Genomic DNA, 21,113 nt, shown 5'->3' on the forward strand with positions numbered 1-21,113 from the left:
CACCCCTGCGGCTGCCGCAGGAGCCAGGCGCCTCCGAAGTTGCTAAATGTGTCATTTATTAAAGCATTCAGGGGGCTTTTCTTTGGCGTTTGCTTGCGAACTCACAAAGGCCGAGCTGCTGTTTGGGGGTCTTTTCTGATGGAAAAAGGGCTCGGAGACCCCCGGCACAAAAGAAATCCTGGCAGTGCTTTCAATGGCCAGGACTCAATGAGGGGGACCCTGTGCGCAGCGGGCGGGGGCGAGGGGCCGCCCGGTGCTGCCTGAAAGGCAGGCCTGAATGTAATGGGGAGATCTGCGTTTATTTGTTGGGATCACATTTAATTAGCTTAGTACAACCCTTGAAAGACAAAGGGACCTCAATCTGGATCCAATCTGAAGCTCGTTTGGAGAGCGAGGGCTCCTGGAAAAGTCAAAAGAGAGAAAGGAGAAAGAAAAGGGAGGCTGGGAGAGAAAGAGGCTGGGGGCCCAGCCAGGTGACTGGCACGCGTGAAACAAGGGGGCCTTTTGGGCACAAGGCAGGGCTCAAAAGGGAGGGAGGAAAATAGCCTCTTCCTCAGGTTTTACCTACTTAAACCCTCTGAAGGGGCCAGAGCTGAAAAGCCTCAATAGGGGCTAAGGAGGCTGCAAAGCAAACAGCAGCGCTGGAGAGGGGGCTCTGGCCCTGCTGCTGCACCAGTTGGCAGCACTCGGTTATGGGAATGTGCCCAAATGTTACCTGCGGCCGGGAGCGCTCCCACCGCCCGCAGCAGGAGCCGTGGGGGGGGATGAGGTGATGCTCGGGATGAGGCAATGCTTGGGATGAGCCTCGGCTGGGGGGCTGGCGTGGCTGCCCCTTGCCCATCCCCATGTCCCCCTATAGGGTGAGACCCCCTGCTCTGCACCTCCACCTACCCCTGTGGGGCACACACAGCCCCGCTGCCCCATTCATCATGTGCTGATGGGGCCATAGCTGCCCTGGGGTACCAAGGAGAGTCCCATGGGAGCACCCCTTGCGCCAGGGCAGCCCTCAGCATCCCCCCTCCCTGTCCCAATGCGGGTGGATGGCAGAGAGGATGCGCTACCACCTCCCCAGGGCCATAACGGAGAGCGGCCATCCCCAGGGTGTCACATCCATGGGATGGAGCCGAGCAGACCACAGCACTGTGCCGTGCTGCCCATCCCTGCTGCCCTCCGAGGGGCCAGGAGCAGCGGGAGGGCTCAGGGTGACCCTGGGCAAGGGTTTGGTGCGGTGGAGCCATGACCCTCCAGCACGGAACGCTGCAGCCCATGCGAACCGGGCGGGCTGATTGCACCGATGGGAAAGGAGCTTTAGGGCATTATTTGCCTCCATTTCTCTCTGCGGGAGGCCGCGGAGCCGATCAGGGATGCTGAGAGCTCTCCCCTCCGTTCATTTCTTGCCTGTTTTTCCTTTCCTTTCAGCAGCATTTCCAGGGTTGTTTTGGCGAGGGTGCCACAACGGCAAATGGGAGGCAAAGAAACGACATTCCCGGCTGCATCCGACTGCTTCATGGGGCACGGAAAGGAACACGGTTGCGGTGTAACTCCTTGGCCATGCGTTGTGCTGAGGCACAGGGCGGTTGGATGCCAGCATCACAAGGCCCTTGCTGAGCTGCTGGGAAGCACCGAGTGTGAAACAGCCCCACAAGGGCCTTTCTGCCCCATTTGGATGCGGAAGCAGGAAAATCCCTGCACCTTTTCCTCCCGTCGGGCAGTGACCTGGGGCCGGCACAGTCACATCCCAGCACCATCTCTCCTGCATCCCACTGTAACCTCTCCTGAAGCACCAGCCTGTGCCGCTGCACTGAAATCCACCCCGGTGACTGTACCAAGACACCAGCCTGGAGTGTTCCAGCACCTGGGGCAGGCCGTTTGTGAACACTTGCAGGGATGGCAACGCCAGCACTGCCCTGCTCCAATGCCTGAGCACCCTTTGGGGAAGGAATTGTTCCTCATCTCCGCTCTTACACAAGCCTCCTGCAGCTCCTGTGTCCCCATGCAGTGACTCCACAGCAGGTGAACGGCCCAACAAGGAGCCCTGGTGCCGGTGCTGCTCACCGGGGCTCGGTCGGCGGCGAGTGATGGCTCCCACAAAGGGAAGGGACCATCGAATCCCCTGGCACCGCGGCACCTGCGCCCGGCCGGGATTAAAGGGAGCCACCGGCCCCTGTGAACATCGGAGGCTGCTTCATAGCCTTGAAATGGGATTTCCTCAATGATGAGGGGCAGGGTGGGAAGTTAAACTGTGGGGGGGTGGTGGAACCTGGGCCCCACATCAACACCAAGATGCTCTTTTGGGTCACCTGCCTTGAACCTGGTGCTCCAGACAAGGTGTGTGGGGGGGGATCTGGGCACCTGCTGCCCGGTCCCCCTTGTCCCAGGGTCCTCATCCCTTCCCATGACCCCCCCTCCATCCCCAGCACCCACCGAGGTGCTGCTGGGACAAGGGCAAAGGCTCAGTGCCCATCTCCTCTCACCAACAGAGCAGGAGCCGTGGCTGTTTCATCTTCACATCGCACAGCTCCAGTTTCTGCTGATTTCCAGCATGAAAAGTCACGGAGAATCCCCTTTGTGTGCTTCCCAACCCTAGGAGCTCAGAGAAATGCCCCCTCTGTGATGGGCACCCTGCACCTCACTGCAAACCCAGGGGAACCCCCTCCAAGCCAGCCAAATAAAGGCTCAACAGCTCCTTATGTGGAATAAAACCCTGCTAAAGGGTACACCAATGCCTTCACCTGCACAGGTCCCTGTGAGACCTCAACTTCTCACCCTGCACGGACCAACAGCCCCCAGTATCCCCTCAAGGGCGAGATGAACCAAGTGGGACCTTGCCAGCATCCCCATCGCATCAAGACGCTTCGTGTTAAAACACCCTGCGTTCTCCCCATGCCCACGCCGCCATCACCCCCAGATTTACTGTAACTACACCGTTGCTTCAATGCAATTAAATATTTAATACTTGGGGAGAGAAAGATCCCAACCCCACAGCCTCGTGCCTGCTCGTCTCCTTCAATCCCCGTCTCGGTTTAACCTGCAACGTCCATGACGCAGCTCGCTCTCAAATCATGCAACATTAAAGGAAGTATTTTAGGCGATCTGAAGGCTCTTTTTAGATCTTTCAGATGCCTTAAAGTCTCCCTTTTGCTCCCAAAAGAGCCTTTGCCTGCTCAGGCACACCCAATACAGAGCACAGGAGAGCACCAGGGTCATCGTGAGCCCATCATCAGTGATGTGCTTTGGGAGGCTGCTGCTGGGACAGAAGGAGCACAGGAAGCTTCTATTCAGTAAGAGGCCTCTCTGTGCCTGAAGAGCTGCTGCACCAATGCACAGGGACTCACCTGGGGTGGCCTTTAAGCATGGTCCCTCCATCCCTGGGTGCTGTGATCCGAAGGCAGAGCGTTCCCCAAGCTGAAGGTCTCCTTTGCGGGAGCATCTTGCGGTCCCCTGGGTTTAGCACCCAGGCACGGCCCCGTGCTGTCCCCACCACCATGCTCCTACATGGCTCCTTGAGGACCTGCTCCTTGCAGCGCCCAGCTCCTGCCCAAGGGGCAGACAAACCCCCCCCGTCACAGGCCCTAATGCAGCCGATGCTTGACCCACTTCACTGGGGGATTAAACTTGAGCAGGACACTCAGTTCCTCTCTTGGAGACCACGGATGTGGCTTGAAGGCACCACAGCAGCTTCTGAGCTGTGCAATGAGGAGCTGCCAGAGACCCCCTGAGCAAGACACGAGGTGCCATGGGGTGGGATTGGCCACCACAGCAGCCCCCAGGGCAAGAAGGCAGCAGCGTCTGGAGGAACCCAGAGGCCACCAGTCCCTGTGAGATGCCAAAACCTCTCTTCACCTCCTCTCCAGCCCAACAGAAAGAGGCTGAACGCCTGCAGCCCCTCTGCCCCGAGCAGGCAGCAGTAATGGAACAACAAACTGCAGAACTTGGGCTGGTTTCAAGCCCTTTGGGCTGCCAGGGCAGCAGAGTGCTGCTGAAACCTCAGCTTTGCCGGCACCATCCTAATGACAGGCCCAGTTTCAAAGCCTTGCAAACTATTTCTTTGGCCTCCCCACCCCCTCGATAAAAGCTTGCATCAGAAAGAGATATTTCCATAATTCATCGGGCGGGTATTTCACTGGGGAGCCTCTCTCATCTGTACTTACAGCTACATTTAAGAAAATGCATCCTCCCACCATCCTGCGCCATTTACGACCATGGGCACAATCTGTAATCCTCAGTCTTCAATTAAGGGACACCTTAGGGTTCATTATCACACAATTGCTCCCTGTGAACCATGCCAAATGCTGTTTTGGCACAGAGCTTGGAAGATGAATTAGAAGGAAGTCTTCTCGGTAATGCCCACTCCCAATTCCCATCAGCAGCCTTTATGCCCTCCTCCAGCCATTTTTTCCCCCCTCTCCCTTCTTTCCAAGTGGCTTTTACTATCCCATCTTTCAATGTCTCTCTTGATTCTCTGGAGGTATATTTAGAGATGCTACATCTCCTTTTCTTCCGGCTCTCAACATGCCTCCCGCTCCCTGCTTTGCAGATGGGATCTTCTTTCCTCCCTCCCCCCATCTGGAAGCCCCTACAGCCGGCTGGGAGCAGTGGATGGGGCTGGTTTAGGTTGGAAGAGCATAAAACTTGTGTTTTATAACAAAGGGATCGCTGGAGTCCTGGCCAAACTTGGTCATAACTAAAAGTTACTGCTCCGTAACACGATCAAATGGATGGGGACGGCCAGAGCCAGGTCCCCCACTGTGTGCAGCGTGGAAGGTGAATCCTGAATGGATCCAGCCTCAAAGTTAGGGAAGAGCAACAGGTTCAGGGCATTAAAACCCGGTGCTGCCACCTCCTCAACAAGCAATAAAACCTCCATTACAGCAACCAGCCCCTGATTAAACCAGCTCTTTAACAGCTGCAATCACAGCACCTCACTGTGATGGTACCCAGAGATGCTCGGATGTGACACTGATGGAGCCTCACCAGAGCCGAGGCTCGAGCCGACTTCACCGAGCACCAAGGCTCGAGGGCCGCGGGGAGTAAAGCGAGGCAACCAGACCGGAGATAACTTGAGCCACAAGACACCTTGTGGAGATTTTATTATATAGAGTGTAAAATGCAACTGTCAGTCAAATAAAAAGAACACGTTTTGTGTTTAAACACCATGCTCGACGTTACCCAATTGCAGTTGGTTGGGTTTTTTTTTGTATAGTTAGACATTTCAAGCATAAGGAAACCAGAAAACAGAAGGAAAGAACCCAAGAACGGTAACTTCAGTACATTGCAAAACGGAATGTCCCGCGGGGCAATGAGAAAGGCAAGAAAATAATAGCTTCGATTCCGTTTCTCCTTTAAAAATACACTGTTATCTGTACAAGAAACACTACAGTAAACATCAGAAAAATCATATTATCCCTTTTATTAAATCAAAAGTACTCAGCGCGTACTGTGGTTAATACTAGATTCATTTCTTCTCTAGGTAATCTGACAAATATTAGATAAGAAAATATTTAAAAGAACTGAAAAACAAAAAGCCAAAAAAAAAAAAACCCAACAAAAAAAACCAACCCCCAAAACAAAACCACCTTGGAATTAAAAAATAGTTACTACCTTTTATATGGTTTCTTTTTTTCTCTCCGCGTTCCACAGTGTTTGTTAAAGGTACTAATAGCAGATTCATTTTAATATTAAAAATAACAGTATTTATATTTCTGAGCATAGAGGAAAGTTTTATTTTTTTAAATTCTTTTTTTTTTTTTAATTTATTTTCTTTTTTTTTATTATTATTATTATTATTTTTTAAACCAAGCTTGGAGGTCTTAGATCCAGAAATGCAACGGGAGGGAGGAACGGGACTGCTACAAAATCAACACCGCTTTATATTACCCCTTTAGACTCTTAGAAATTATACAAACCCTACAAAACGTGTGGGTACCCCCCCCCTTCCCAGCCCCTCACTTGCCTGACAGCGAAACGGTCCCTGTCTCAATACAGAATTCACATCATTAATTACAATACATAGTCCTTACAAAATAACGCAATAAAAATCAAAAAGACAGCCAAAGAACACGGAATTAGAAGTAAAACATTTCAGGAATTTACATATTTAAGAATATTTAAATACTGTTTAAAACCTTTTTTTTCTCTTTTTTTTTTCTTTTTTTCCTGTTTTTTTTTAGGATTTGTTACATACCACCTAAGACTTCCAAGCCACTTTCTGTCAGAACAGAAAAGATTGAGAATGAAAAAGGAAGAGGGGAAATACCCCCCCCCTCCCAAAATAAGAGCACACACACACAAAAATAACCCAACGTGTTGAAATGTCACAGCTCTGGGGTGCGTTTTGGTGCCGGCAAATTCTCTGGCTTCTCTCCAAAAAGGATCCCGGAGGTTTATTATTATTATTATTATTGATTCTCATGATTTCTCTCTTTAAAACAAATTTGGAAACAAAAATGACCAGCGCGTCCATGAGTTTAGTACGTGACTAAATTGCTCCTGATTCCTTAGCAAAGTTCAGTATAGATTATCCTACCACTAGTGTTTCACAGACGGAAAAGTCTTCATCAAAAGGCTGCAAATCTAGAAACCTCTGTTACAAAAAGGTTTTTCTTCCACAATGATTCCAAGGAAAAAGAAAACAAAACAAAAAACAACCCCCAAATAAAATTGCCACGAGGACCTTGTTCTACTGCTCCTAAAGAGGGAGGGAAAAGGAAAAGTTACTCAGCGGCAGCCAATTCTTTACGCTGTGCAAGCCTCCTCCCTCCCGGACACAGGCAGGTCTCTCATTCCCCGCTCCAGCCGAGCGGGATGTGCACCTCCAGCGATGCTCGGAGCCGCTATGGAAGAGATCTGAGCCCTGGGCTCTGCAAGGCTCCCATGGAACAAGATCTCTCTTCTCCGGAGGGCCAGGCGTTGAGCGGGGAATGAAGAGAACTCCCTTTCATCACCACTTCCAGCTCACCCTTGGCCAGCGCCCGCGGCAAGCGCCGGTTCCCGCAACAAGCTCGACCTCGGCGGTGCCGAGCGGCCGCCGCTGCCTGAGGACAGGGCTGGCAGCCCAGGGGCATCCCAACCACCTCCTGCCCCACGGAGTCAGGGTGCAAGCACGGATCAGTGGGGAGCTTGGATCGCACCAAGGTGTGCGTGTGCTCTGCACATGAATTCTGCCAAATGCTAAGACATTCGCCCTGCAACCCCGGCACGCGGGAAAGCTCTGCGGGGGCGAGCAGGATAAATCCCACTCAGCCCTGTACTGGGCTGAGATTTTACTTGGCAACTGGTTAATCCGAATTGTTATTCCAACAGTTTTCTGCTCCCTTTCAGGACAGGCTGCTCCCTCCCCAAGCAAGAGCACCCCTGATCCCTGCTCAAAGCCCGCAGGAGGAAAGGCAAAGCCTGCACATACAGACCTGCACTGCGCGATGTGCCAGTGTTGTGCCACCTCGCCAGCCTGGCACCATCATTCCTTTATTCCCCAAAGTAGCCAGGGGGTTATAAGGAAAGGCCCCCAGGAAATAACCTCCTAATCCCCTCCCGAAACCCCCCTCACTCTGTATAGGGCAATAAGATTCTGATGCTGAGCACTTCGTTCCTCAGCCACAAAATACCTCTGCCTTCACCATGTGAGCCCAAAGCAGAGTCCACACACCAGGACAAGGCCAATGCACCCAATTCCCTACAGGAAAGAGCAGTGGGGTTCAGGGAACAGGAATACAGACCTGGCTGTGGGCCTGAGCCTGCCCTAGTGTCTGCCCATAGTAAGCAGCTTGCTGTCTGTAATACTCTGCCCAAGCCATTGTGTAGTCCGGCTGGGAACTTGCCTGAGAAGCAGCACTGGCAGCATGACCTGGATGGAGGAAAAGAAGGGAAAAGGAAGAGGTGAACAATTCCTTAAGACCAAGCCCAGGCTTAGGATCTCCTTCTGTAAAGCTTAAAGAAGAGCCAGCTGCAGACATCTGGAAGAACGGCAGCAGCTCCCTGCTGGGTGGGTAAGACAGGACAGGCTCTGAGCTGGCCTTGCAAGCCCACAGCAGCCAGCAAGCACCAAGACACCATTCCTGCAGCTGCAGGGACACGGTCTGAGCACCTGCACCCTTCCTCCTCGGCCCAAAGGCACCAGCAACACAGCAGCAAAAGCAGATCCAGCAGTCGGCACCACCGCTTCTTAATGGAGGGAGAAAGCCAGGCCCACGTCACCCCACGTGCACAGAGCTCTCCTGCCCTCACAACAGCCCAGCTTCAGGTTCCTGGCTTTTGTTCCCTGTGCACTATGTTCTCCCCAGGCAGAACAACTGCAAGCACGGACACGAGGTCTGCTGTGGACTGTGGTTCAATGGGAGCACCTCTCCTGGGCTGCAACAGCAGAAAGCACAACTGAGAGCTTCCACTGGGAGAACTACGTGCACCATCACCAAAAGGAGGGGACCCAAGGGCTCTGTAGAGGATTGGAAGCTAATTATGGCAGGGAATGGAGACATAAGTTATGTGATTACAGTAACTGTTTGAAACAAGGGTTTGTTCGTCTCCAGTAACCCTGTTCCACTCACTCTGCTTTTTGAAATACTCCTCCCATGCTTTGCTGTAATCGGGATGGCTGTTCTGCTGCTGGCTCTGTTGGCCTGGGCAGAGATGACAACAAAGGGCCCATCAGTGTGGAACAGGTAAGTTTCCAGCCAGTGACATCTACCTTTGCACTAGACAGGCCCTGGATCTACCTCTGCTGCCCAGACTTCTCAGTGCAGCTTTCACCTTCTTACAGTATTGGGAATCTTCAGTTCAGGGAAAGCCAAGGAAAAGCTCCAGCTCCTGATTTCACTTCACCTGTGCACAGTTAAAGGGCATCAAGCCAAGCCTCCCCATGCTGGGACCTGCTCGAGCTGAAGCACACAGGTTGGGAGCTGCTCAGTCTGCACACCCACAACACCCTCCTAACAGCCACAGCCAGCTCTGTGACACCATCTCCTGCACTGAGAGACCTCACAGACCCCAAAACCTTGGGCTTCACTAGCAGAGAGACCCCTCTTGAGAGCCCCAGCACATCCAAGTGCTATCGCAGGGGTGAGTCTGGGTGCAGCCACGGGATGCCTGCACTTCCCTCAGCCACAGAGCCAAGAGCCCTGAGCAGCACACACAGCCAGCAGAGAAAGCCCTGAACAGAGCACACAGCAAACAGAAACTGCAGCGAGAGACAGGCACAGGCTGAGCAGGAGCCACGGGCAGCAGGCAAGGAGAGGAGACACGAGTGGGGAGAGCTCTTCCCAGCCCATCCGTGCTCCAGGCACAGCCCTGCCCTGCGACACCAGCCTAAGGGGGGGCTTTGAAGCTGGGGTTTGGCGGGGGGGGAAAGGCAGACAATAATACACTGCAAGCGTGAAGTGGGTGGAGGGAACAGGGCAGCAGTGTGCTGTCCAGAGGCATAAAAGCGGGTTAAAAGACTTGACCAACGCTACAAGTCAGGACCTTTTCTGGCAGAGGTCAAGGCTGCCTCAACTGTCCACCTGCTAACGCCAACAAAGGCCCTCCCTTCAATGCCTTTTCTTCGAGCAGCGTTACAGTCGGCAGCGGGCTGAAAGGACACGCAGCCAAAGGCGCTTCACTCTAACACGTTTCCCTGGCCAGTTCATTTACTGGAGATGGGGGAAGTAATTAAAATCTAAATACATGTGTAGGGGGTGGGGGCCTGCCCCTCCTCCCATGCTAAGGGCACTCTCGGCTCGGTCCCTAGGAAGCGACTCGGAGGACTCGGTGGCTCTCTGACAGCCGCAGGCAAACAGGCTGCAGCTCCCAGGGAAAGGAGCCTCCTCGAGCCTGTTGGCAAATTAAAGTGCAAGGGCAGGTATTTACCCAGTGTCTTATAATAACCCTCCATGCACTCCACCTGGCCTGACTGGGTACCACTGCGATCTGCAGCAGGAGAAAGCGGCGAAGGCTGCTTAAAGCACAGCGTTATCCCGTCTGTCCTCTCTCCTTACCAAGACTGCCTTCAGAATGCTTGGCTACAAACAGGAACTTGGAGGGTCCTAAGTAGACATGGAATTAGAGAGCCAATATTTTCCATTGGGTTCAACAGCAGAAATAAAACATCTGCCGCGAAACACGGTGTCATGGTACTAAACCCATAGAGGGGAAGGATAATGGCAAGGCAGGATGCTTCACTAGTTTTAAGAGCCACCACAAACTCACTCTAAAGCAGCCGTGTATCCATTGGGATACAAAATTCACTATTGGTAACCAGGGGATTAAAAGGGTCTGTCACCATTATACCAAATGATGACAGGCTCCAAAGCCAGGATGTGTGAGCTCAAGACATGAGCTGATGTTGCAGGAAGGGAGATTTCTTTTCCCCTGTGGCTGGTGGGCAGGATAAGAGGATGTTTCAGGGAGGGGAGAAAAGACAAGTTACTGAAGTGAATCTCTAAAGGCAAATAGCAATGTACATTTGATAAGCATTCAAGACCAGGCTGGATGAGGCCTTGGGTGATATGGTTTAGTGTGAGGTGTCCCTGCCCATGCAGGGGGGTTGGAACTTGATGATCTTAAGGTCCTTTCCAACCCTAACTATTCTATGATTCTATGATTTATTCAGAGGCTTTATGGGAAGATAAAGATTCCATTTTTGGTAGAGTTTTCCCTGCTGCACTGACTGCTCTGCTTCCCAAAGCTCAGGGAAGTCCAGTGCTCCTGGGGGTGCATTTTCTGTATCTCCTTTCCCAGTTTTTCCATCAGACTGGGAGATGAACCGCGAGAAGAGCTCAAAAGGGACATTTGGAAAAGAAAGTAAGCAAGAAGTGATAAGGTCAAGAACAAAGAGAAGGGCAGGCTCACCACTGCCCACTGCATGCCTGCTGGGGGAAGTGGGGTTGGCAAGCACTTGCTGGGAGAATCCTAAGGCAGAAATGTTTTTGCTAAGAGAGGGACAGGCACAAAGACAGCAGAAACAGGCAGTAAGCAGTTAAGCACACAAATACATTTCAGTTTTCAATGGACTCCAGCTTATTCTGAGCTCAAACACTGCAACACGTCTTCATGTACCTCTTCTGCTCAAGAAAACAAAGCGGTCTCGTGGGGGAACCTGCGTTTGGCAGGCATGAACCAGCAACTGCAAAGGGAGCACCAACCCTTCTCCAACCCAGGTCCTAGACACTTACTTGGGACTTGCTGTCCAGGCTGCTGCCACGTCTGGTAGGTACTGCCCCAACCCTGCGTCATGAACGCCTGAGGACCACTGTGGGGGACAAAAAGGGATGCTGAAGTAGGCAATAAAACACTTCACAGGCCACATACATGAAGTTGCCCACAGAAATTGAAGTTATTTACAGTCAGCAGCTGCTGAGCAAACAGGTGAACATGGGAACCCAAGGGAGCTGTGTAGGTGTGACTGCCTCGACACTGGTCTGCACATGAAGCCAAGATGAAGATACATCACACTGAACAGCACTCCTTGTGTTGCAAGCAGTTCAGGTTTCTTTCCATGCTCTCACTGTCCCACTAGAGACAGGAATTTGGGAGATGCTGATACCCACCTTCTTTGTAACTTAATCGATAAAATCCTTCCTGTATTCAAGCTTAATCTCACTTGCTTCCTGCTTCTGAATACTCCATCTTTAAAAGGCTCCACTTACACACCACCCCTTCAGGGCCCTCCACCCTTCTCCAACGCTTTGATAGCTCCCAGCCATTCCCCACAGCCCATCCATGAGGAGAGGAAGCAGCTTACTTTTGATGAGGTGTAGCGGGTGCTTGGCTGAACGGACTTTGACCAAATCCTCCAGGTCCACCCATGCTGGTACCCTGTCACAGAATCCACAAATACTTAATGGCAGCTCTAAGCACAAGCTGGAGGCAGCAAGTATGAGCAGTAAGAAAGGGGAGAAGACAGCCTGGGACACGTGGATCCTGAGGTTGGTATCAAGCCTTCTCCTCTCAGGTAGTTCAGCACAAAGGTTGCTTTTCAGCTTTACCATGCCCCAGTTCAGTGTTTTCCATACTTTCTTTTACCCAAGTGTCCCCCTTCAGCAGTATTCCAGCCTGACATTATTAAGCTTCAATACCACAGCACTGCATTAAGTGGAAGTTAAAGTCATCCTGGATTTACTGGAGCAAGGAGTTGAGTGTTACTTTCAGGATGATGATGCCAGGATTGTGTCATTCTCACGCAGTGACACTACTGTCTTCCCTTCAAAAAATCTCCTTTGACAGCCTTCTCACACCTGATTATTGCTGTTCTTCCCTCTCACACAGCTGCACAATACCCATGATCATGTCAGCAAACAGTTAGATCCTTCTGGGACCACAGCACAAATTAGTCCAATGGATCCTGGAGGGCCAAAGTTCAAGACAGCTGCTAACAGGCAAATGGTTTTGAAGCTGAATAATGCAAGCGTGTGCGTTCTGTGCCATCCTCCAAGTCCAGGCCCACGTGTACACCTAAGAGTGAAAACACCAAGTCTCAAAGAGACAAGACTAAGATCAGAGACGGAACTTACACCAACTTTCTCATCTATGAGATGTCTAGCGAGCTCAATTTGCTGGGGAACTCCTCTGATTGTGAATATTCGTACACCAGGATCTGTGTTTGGAGGTGGGTTTCTCTGCAGCTCCACGTGGGCTCCCGACTGCTGATTTATGCTCTTGATGTTCTCACCACCTGAAGAAAAGAAAACCAAGACGTAAGGAGGGATATCCAGCATCTCTTCCAATAAAAGTGTATCAAAGCCAGGTTCTGGTAATGGAATAGGTTCAGCTACCTTCTGAGTGCCTTAAGGGAAGTGGGCTGAGGATGGCAACAGTGTAAGAAACAACAGTACCTGAGCTCGTGTTGCTCCTTTTAATCTGCTTCATAAGCATAACCTAAAACTGTGAGCTACTGCAATGGCTCCTGGAGTCACGGCTGGTGCTGTTGTAAGAACACACAGCTCTGCTGTGTGCACACTGCCAGGCTCCCAGCAAGCTGCTGGGGGGCTGAGATACACTTGGACAAAGCAGATGCCAAAACTGGCTGAATTCTGGGGTTTTGCACAGCTTTCACAATCCTCAAGGGAAAAAAAGTCACCTGCAACCGATGCTGCTGCTTGCTTCTGTGAGACTTTTATTCACCCCCCCCATCACTACACATTTCATTCCACTAAGGCAAAAACCGACCAGCTATGTATCTTGTAGCTTAGAAACAAAGCTTAAGCTTTCCCACAGTCATGTACTGTTCAGGTTGTTGCCTTAAGGAAGTCTCTGCTTACCACGTTCCCTATTCACACTGCAGCACATGCATCCCTTCACACAAGCACAGCAGTGCAGGGCTCCAGGCTGTCCTCTGCTATTGCAGCATTAGTTGTGTGCAGTGAACGTATCTGGGTGCAGGAGCGCCTTGAGCAGGATGCAGCAGGGCCAGCCCAAGTAGGTCTGCTTTCCTCAAGCCCTGCTATGTCCCAGTCTCTTAATGAAATTTGCTTAACAAAAGCCTTCGCCAACATTACAATGGTTCAATTCTTCTTTTGGAAGCTCACACAACTTAGGGACCAGCTCCACTCAACTGGAGAAATTAAAGGGTGCAGGGATGGAAGGGGTTTTATGACTTTTAAATCACAGATCCACAATCGCCAGCCAAAAGGATGCAGCAAGCAGGGAAGAGCAAAGGAAACGAACCCCAGCTTTTTGCTTGGTTTTAATTAAAGAGGCTCCACAAGCAATCGCCTCAATTTTGCTGCATTTCCATCTCTATACATCCAGCACAACTTCAAAACAAACTGTGGATGTTGCAGACACTTGTTCATTTCATTGTAATGGACTCGTGACCTTTTTAACATTTTAAAGCCTTCTTGGGGAAGGGAGGAGGAAAAGTTGCCAAAGGGCAATTAACTCTTTCTAAATGAATTTTTGAAGATGCATTTAACAAAAGGTAATCGTGTCACATCCCTGGGCACACAACAGTGATTGTACTGCGCAGCGAAAAGCCAACCCACTTATTTTCAAGTCAAGCATGGGAAAGGGTGAGATGAAGTTTCTAAACTAAGAAGGTTTTTTTAATGCAATGCTTTTGTCTGATGCAGACTTGTCTGAAGCTCTGGTTTTCACATACGGAGGTGAGATCTGAATCTGCAGCCGCTTCATCAGCTTAATGAAAACAGAGAACCCCTTCCCAATTTGGATCATGAAGGAGGGGGAGAATTTCTTTACTGGACAACAGTCATAACCAATGGCTGGTACTCACACAGCAGACCAGGTTTCTCCTTCCAAAGGGGATTAAAAATTAAAGCATTCTCAAACTGGAAGCAAGGAGAATATAGATTTCAAGTAATTTTCCCATTTAACATTCAGCACCAAGTCTGTAGCTGTTGGGATCACTGCCACATCAGGTCCCTCCTGGACCATATTGCAGGATCAAGTCAGTCGGCTCTCCAGGTTTGCTCAGAGGCTGCAAGCTGTTATCGCCATACTGGGACTTGGTGCTCTTCTCCTCCTAACCCTCCAGCCTGGAGCACACCAAAGTGCTCCCTCCCATCCAAGCTATCCCAATTCAGCCTCCAGAGCATGCAAATGAAGTGACGAAGTCAACACGATGCTGCACGGTGCCGGAAGGAGTTCATCTTCCCCCACGGCGAGGTGACCCGCTCGGCACATGGTGGCTGTCTACAGACGCATTCAGCAGCCCGCTCCATTCTTCTACCTGATGGGGGGCAGAAGTGATCCAAGAGTGGCCCCCCAGCTGGATGTGAAATCGTAAAGCAATTAATCAAAGCTGCTAAAAGGCAGAGCTGACAAGAGCCAGGCCGGCCGCGGTACCTGTCAATATTGCTGTATTTATCATGGAAATCCAGTGGGGGCCCAGAGAGGCTGCGGTTTGTTTCCAAGCGCCACCAAACAGAGAGAGCCCCTGACATGTGCACGGCGCTCGTCTCCACCCTTCCTCCAGTCTTTCAGGGAAGAAAAGCTGCACCTACCCACCCTCTAGAGGAAAAAGCTACGCACAGGATCTGCAGGGAGCCGAATGCTTCTTGTCGGCTCCTAAAGGCTCACGCTCCTAAGCTGCGAAGTGATGCCCACCAGAAAAGAGTCCTAAACTTTCTGTCATATACTCCACAGAAACTGAGCTGAGAACTGCCTCATTCCCTCTCTCCTTGAGTGGTGACATGGAGCTGGAAGCACAGTGGCAGTTACCTGGGCACATCACATACACTATGCCCAAGATACCCGTTGCTTGGGTGCTAACCTCAGAGACCAAGCCACCTTGTGCCCAGAGGACACGGCCAGATTTTACAGAGGAGGCTGACAGCCACCACCTGTTATCACAGGGGATAAAACCAAAACAAGCTGGAAAGTGCTCAGAAACTGCAAGTGGGGAGCAAAGCTTTTACAATTGGTCACTGTTAAGAAAACCCCACTAACATCCCCCCTCCCCTTCACTGCCCCACAGGCAGTGGGAGATGAAATAAGAACAATCAGGCGTCTTGAATCGACAGAGAGTGTAGCACACCCATCCTGGTCCAGGCCCCGAAAGGCAGTGCTACAGCCATCACTCACTTGACAAAAATGAAGGCTGCAACAGACTAAGAGCAGAGGCACTGTAAGAACACCGATTACAAGGTGGCATTACAGAGCTACAAGCACTCAAATCACCATACAACCAGCAATTAGTCACTCCAGAAAGCTTCTGATCTGGCTGGGTAAGAACCCCTATTTTGCTGTTGTGGAAACAAAGGTAAAAAGCTACACTTCACCCCCACAGCGAGCCTGTGCCAGGCCTTGCACTTGAACGCTGGGACATCCAACTCCACTACCTGCATTCATCTTTACTGCACACAGGGCTCTCAGTAGTCACAAACGCTCCACTTCAGCGCGCTGCAGAACAACAAGTGACCTTTTCTGATCTTTTATTAAGGGTGACTAATGGATATGGCAATAAAGTTTCATTATAATTTGAGTTTTCCATACATATAACTCTCACTTGTGGGTTTAAAATTTGCTTAGTTTAATCTTTTGCCCAACTGGACTGTTCAGTGAGATCAAGCACAATGGCTCTGCAATTTCTGTGTAACAAGTAGAGCAGGTGTATTTACATACTGGGAAGAGCTGTCAGGTTTGTGAACAGGTTTACAGCAAAGAACATCATCTGGGAATGACTGCAGATGCACTGCTGACATGCCTGCATCCCTTGTCACCCAATAAGGCAGGAGTTCAGGGTGCTACAGGGGCCGGACGCATGGAAGGGAACAGCAGGGTTGTGCAGCAGGGGAAAGAGGCCACAGCACGTTTCATTGCAAGCTCACTCCTGCTCAACAGGACAGCAGGAAACTAAATGCCACTGAAACATGGCACAATGCCCTCAAGTCTCTGCCTCCTTTACCGCTGTAGCTAATCGGTTCCTATTCTATTCACTTCAGCTCTGCTGAGGCTAAAAGCCAACTGTGATTACTTAAATACTAGTTAAGGCATATGTCACTCTTTCTGAAATAAGCAGAGAGAAAAAATTAAATACAACTCCTTTGACAAGTCAGTGAAGCACCACAACAATTCAGAGCGATAGAGCTCTTCTATTCCTAGCTCTAATCTAAGTACTGCCATTACCCCATGTGTAGCTCATGCTCTATGACAAACTGAGACTGCTGCTGATCCTCTGGTTTCCAAACTGTCCTGGGATTGTACTTGCTCAGATGCAAGCTTGGATACACCTAGATCCTGCTATTTCACTTTATTCATCACACACTTCAGGTACGTGGCTGGAAGCTGCTCCTGTTATTACCACATTCAAAGACCTTCCGTTTTATCAGACGTCACTCACAGCCATCCAGAATGACGAAATGACTGTTCTGCTTGTCCCTGATAAACTGTTCTTTAAATGAATTCTCTATAAAAAGCATGCACAAATGAACCTGCCTTTTCTCAGCCAGCTGCTTGTTATAACAAGCTTACTTGACAGCTCTGCATGAAGAGCCCCACTTACAGATTGTGAACAAGGGCCCAGAGAGTACAATTATGAGTGAGAGCACCACAAAGAAAACAACCACAAGCACTTACAGCTTATTCCTATGCTGCATTCACTGGCCACTAAATACCTGCAATTACAGAAAACTCCAAAGCCTCACTGGCAGGCAGCAAGAATGCGTCCATCCCAAGAGCAGAAGCCTGCAAGATGTATTTAGTGTCACCAGACCTACCTTTGCCTATAACGAGACCACACTTGTCAGCTGGCACGGTGTAGGTTATCTCCTGCATGCCTCCAGGTGTCCCAACACTCCAGTCACCACGGCCACGACCTCTTCCTCGGGCAACAGCCAAGCTTCCAAAGCCATCTCTTTCCTTGGGAGGCAAAACAACTGTGTCAGTGGGTATTTTCTGCTGGTGCAATGTACATTAAAGCCCAAATAAAGCAAGGTAAGTTAAACTGCTTTATAATCAATAGCACTGAATTAAGATATTCTTGGTCTCCAGTTTCACATTCAAGATTTTGAAGCACTTTAAAGAAATGCCAAGTAACGTAGGGTGCAGCTGCCTTCCTGACTCAGGAAGATATTTGTATTTTCTAAATGCATGCCTTTATATTTGCTGAAATAAACCTATAAATAAGCATCATCTACTAAAACACTTTTAGTTTGTGACGGGGGCTTTCCTTAGAGCAACCAATAGATCTTGGCACTGACACAGAAGTTGCTTCCAAACCCTTTCAAGCGTCATTCTTTAAAGAACTGCTGGAATTACTCAGCTGAAATGCACATCTTCCAAAACTTCCAAAGGAAGCTTTTAAGTTCAAAGACACTTAAAGGACATTCCTATTCTGGGTAACTGCATTCTCCAAAAGCAAAGGCCATGGGCAGCTAGAGGCTATCAGAGAGACCTCAAAACTGAAATGACCTAACATCTTCACTTCTCTCCTTCATGAGTCTGCCCTACTCCTTCACCCATCTTTGTACTTCTTGCTCTTGGGCAATGCAATATTTTGGTGTCTCAGAGACAGTGAGCATTCCTTGCCCTCCCCTGCCTCCCACAGCCACTAGACAAGAGGACTGGTGTCTGAGGTGGAAGCATCAGAGTACGGTTAACGCCTTGCTGTCTAGGCATTACCCAGCCCCACTGAGCAGAGACTCCAGTTGCTCTCTCTTGCTACTGCTGGACTCCATTCTACCAGGTCATAATCTCTAAATAATTTAAGAACAGCTAAACACGGGGGGTAAACATGGAGCTCCAATGAGGCCTCGTAACAGTGCCCAAGAATTGAAGACCTTCCATAACTCAGTTAAGCTGTATTACATTAACAAAACCCAAGTCTAGCAGCTCTGTCCTGGGCAGCCTATGTGGCCTACTAGAGGGAAAACCTCACAGTGTTGTTCTTCAGATGGTGGCATCCATCCACACAGCTGCACACATGCAGAGTACGTTCCCATACAAGCACTTTGCTCCCAGGAGCCTCCACAACCCACCTGTGCCGTGAGAATGAGCTCACTGATGATGTGTGCTGCGTGTTGACACCTATCAGGAAGCCCCATGACCTGTGCGACTCTTTCAGAACTAATCCCATCATCTGTGAAGAGAGGTGGCAAAGACTGAATTAAAAGCAGAAAACATTCACCCCTCAATAAAAGCTTCCTTCTAGCACCACCGCTGCTAGCAGCATTTTCACACAACGTAACTACCTCTTCCCTCCACCTTCAGCCCCCTCTTCCACGGACTGAAAGAAAACAAAACCCAACCCACATCACACATGGAACAATATTCAAAAGGCAGCACTTCCAAATGTCAAAAAGCCATGAAAGAGACTGATATAATTTTAAGAGGACAAAGGCAGCTTTGATAGGTGATCAGACAGCCAAGGACCCAGAGAAAGTTACTTAGAATTAATCAACTCCTGATCCCCAAAGGCTTTAATGTCCTGAAGGAGAGCTCTTGAACAGGAAATAAAAGGTTTATTATTGTTATTTTGTTTATCCAGACATGACTGCTGTGACATCTAATGCTTCCAAATCAGCTGTATATAATCTTAACACTCTGAAAACCAGAAAGTGCACGAGGAAGCAGCACATCGTATTTAAATGGGTTTCGGAAAGAGACACAATGGACCTTTAAATTAGGAAAGCCTAGCTGCTGTAACCTCAGATCAGATTCACTTTAGCAATCCCAAACTGGAACACTGGTCAGAAAGTAAGGGCTCTCCATCCTCACACAAACCTGGTTTAAATTGAATCCTAACTCCAGCATCATTCTGAATCTTTTTGATCATTTCGCCATTTCTTCCTATCACAATTCCAACAGCAAACCTGGGCACAGAGACCTGATGGGAAAGGCAAAGCAGTATGAAAGCTCAGAGAACTAAACTGAATGACTCTGATTTTACAAGGAGATGCTCTTAACTACAAGGACAGGCCATGTTAGGCAGCTCCAGGCTACAGAACCGTATCACTTAAGAAAAACAAACATGTGGCCACAAATTCCTTCCCCACTAAATGAACTCTGCACTACAAGAATGCAGCTTAAAAAGTCAATTAGAAAAGTGCCATCTGGGAGTCCAGGAGAACTCCTCCTCTTTGCAGCCAGACTCTCATTTCTGGCACAAGAACACAATGCATTCAGAAAGCAAGCTTACAGGTTACATGTGCAATTTGATGACTTCCACCCACTACCCGTCCCACAGGGAGGTTAGCAGAGTAGTCGTGAAGAACACATACCTCTATGCTGCCTCCTCCCATTCTAGAACTGAAATCATTGCGTACGCCTCGGAAGTCTGCCTGATCTTTCTCTCGGATGATCTCCAGTACCATTTCCCTCGCTTGCTACATGGGGAAAGAAGTTACAGTTAGCTTCAAATGATTCTGCTTGCCATCCTGGTGTTAGGGCCTCAACAGTGGCTAACGGTCAGGCTTCAGGCAAGGTGATCTCCATCTGTGTGAGGGAAATAGCATTCTGATTTAGAATCTTTTACCACAGTCAATGGAGATCTTGATGGCATCTTCCATGTCTAACAAAACCTGCCCAGTGTGCAAGGTGGCAGTTTCTTGTGTGCAATTGCTTCCTTCAGGATTTCAAAAAAGGCCCTTTAGCTTTTAAAATATCTGCTTTGTTTCTAAATTAAACGAAGCAAAGGCCCTTTCTTACTGCATAGAACTGAACCCAATATAGTAGAACCTGTGACAACACAGCAGAGATCATATCTACTAAGAGCTAGAGCGCACATACCGAGGAGGCAGGTGGGCAGAAGTGATCTTACTGACATGGAAAAGTTAAGTGCCAATCTGCAGCAATCCAGCATGTGTCCCTGCCCGTGGCAGGGAGCTGGAAATAGATGATCTTTCATGTCCCTTCCAACCCAAACCATTCTGTGAGCCTGTAATTCTAAGACATTTCCTGAGACAAATGAATATTCCTCCTACCTACTTGCAGCCCTCAAGGCTATTCACAAGCTTGCACATAACCCTGCCAGTAAAAGTGTACCTTGGAAATAAGCCAACAGTAGTCACCATTTGAAAAAACAAGTAAAAGCCTACATGTCAAAACCAAAGCCTTTGTGTCTATATAACACCAGTCAAGCTTTTGACATTTTGGTTCTATTTCCATGGTTGAGGGACATCGGTGAATCTGATTCCTTCCACGTTTTCCATGCCCCCACGGTATTTTTTACAGAAGCAAACAACTCAAGACACTTCAGAGAAGCCAAGGCAGGAATAAGGGCAATGCAGCATCCAGAGAATCCCACCAAACCCACGGATTCATCAAGCTTCTTCAGTGCTTTCCAAGCACACTCAGCTTTTCTAAGTGCCTCAAAGCACCTTTTCCAGCCTATGCAGTCTCCACGCTTGCTTGGCATGATTTATGGCATGGCAGATGTGACAAGAGCAAATCTTTGCAAGGCAGAAGAAGCCACACTTGAAGTACGATTTGGTTAGAAGCAGCAAGACTGCCATTAACCACCTTCTTGCATCTCTGTACCTCCACAATAAGTAGTTTGAAATCATTTAAATCTAAAATCTAACTCTAAAAGCCCACTTGCAATAAGAGGTTTGTAAAATGCAACCCAAACACACCACCCTACACACCATCAACTTCTGCAGCTATTTATGACTAGGGAGATGCTGTGAAACAGACTAGATTAATACTTACTAGCTCGATCTAATGCTTAGCAAGGTATGTAAAGCACT

The 21,113-nt window shown here is 49.4% G+C and overlaps 1 protein-coding gene across 2 annotated transcripts in view; it reads right to left on the bottom strand.

Annotated features, from left to right (window-relative positions):
- Nucleotides 1-5,056: 5,056 nt before the first annotated feature.
- The window catches only part of FUBP3 (far upstream element binding protein 3), a 38,117-nt gene continuing 22,060 nt past the window's right edge, over nucleotides 5,057-21,113 (bottom strand). For both annotated transcript variants that reach the window (XM_062641157.1, XM_062641156.1), the window contains exons 10-18: nucleotides 19,647-19,751; nucleotides 19,150-19,252; nucleotides 18,405-18,505; nucleotides 17,145-17,286; nucleotides 12,483-12,643; nucleotides 11,714-11,787; nucleotides 11,145-11,221; nucleotides 7,716-7,843; nucleotides 5,057-6,688 (exon numbers count right to left, since the gene is read on the bottom strand). In XM_062641157.1, the coding sequence (XP_062497141.1) occupies nucleotides 6,680-6,688; nucleotides 7,716-7,843; nucleotides 11,145-11,221; nucleotides 11,714-11,787; nucleotides 12,483-12,643; nucleotides 17,145-17,286; nucleotides 18,405-18,505; nucleotides 19,150-19,252; nucleotides 19,647-19,751 (900 nt within the window). In that variant the 3' untranslated portion in view covers nucleotides 5,057-6,679. The remainder of the gene's footprint in view (nucleotides 6,689-7,715; nucleotides 7,844-11,144; nucleotides 11,222-11,713; nucleotides 11,788-12,482; nucleotides 12,644-17,144; nucleotides 17,287-18,404; nucleotides 18,506-19,149; nucleotides 19,253-19,646; nucleotides 19,752-21,113) is intronic.

This window comes from Pezoporus occidentalis, unplaced genomic scaffold (assembly GCF_034315485.1).
Source record: "Pezoporus occidentalis ecotype Australia unplaced genomic scaffold, CSIRO_AGI_Poc_V1 ctg68, whole genome shotgun sequence".
Taxonomy (NCBI): Eukaryota; Metazoa; Chordata; class Aves; order Psittaciformes; family Psittacidae; genus Pezoporus; species Pezoporus occidentalis.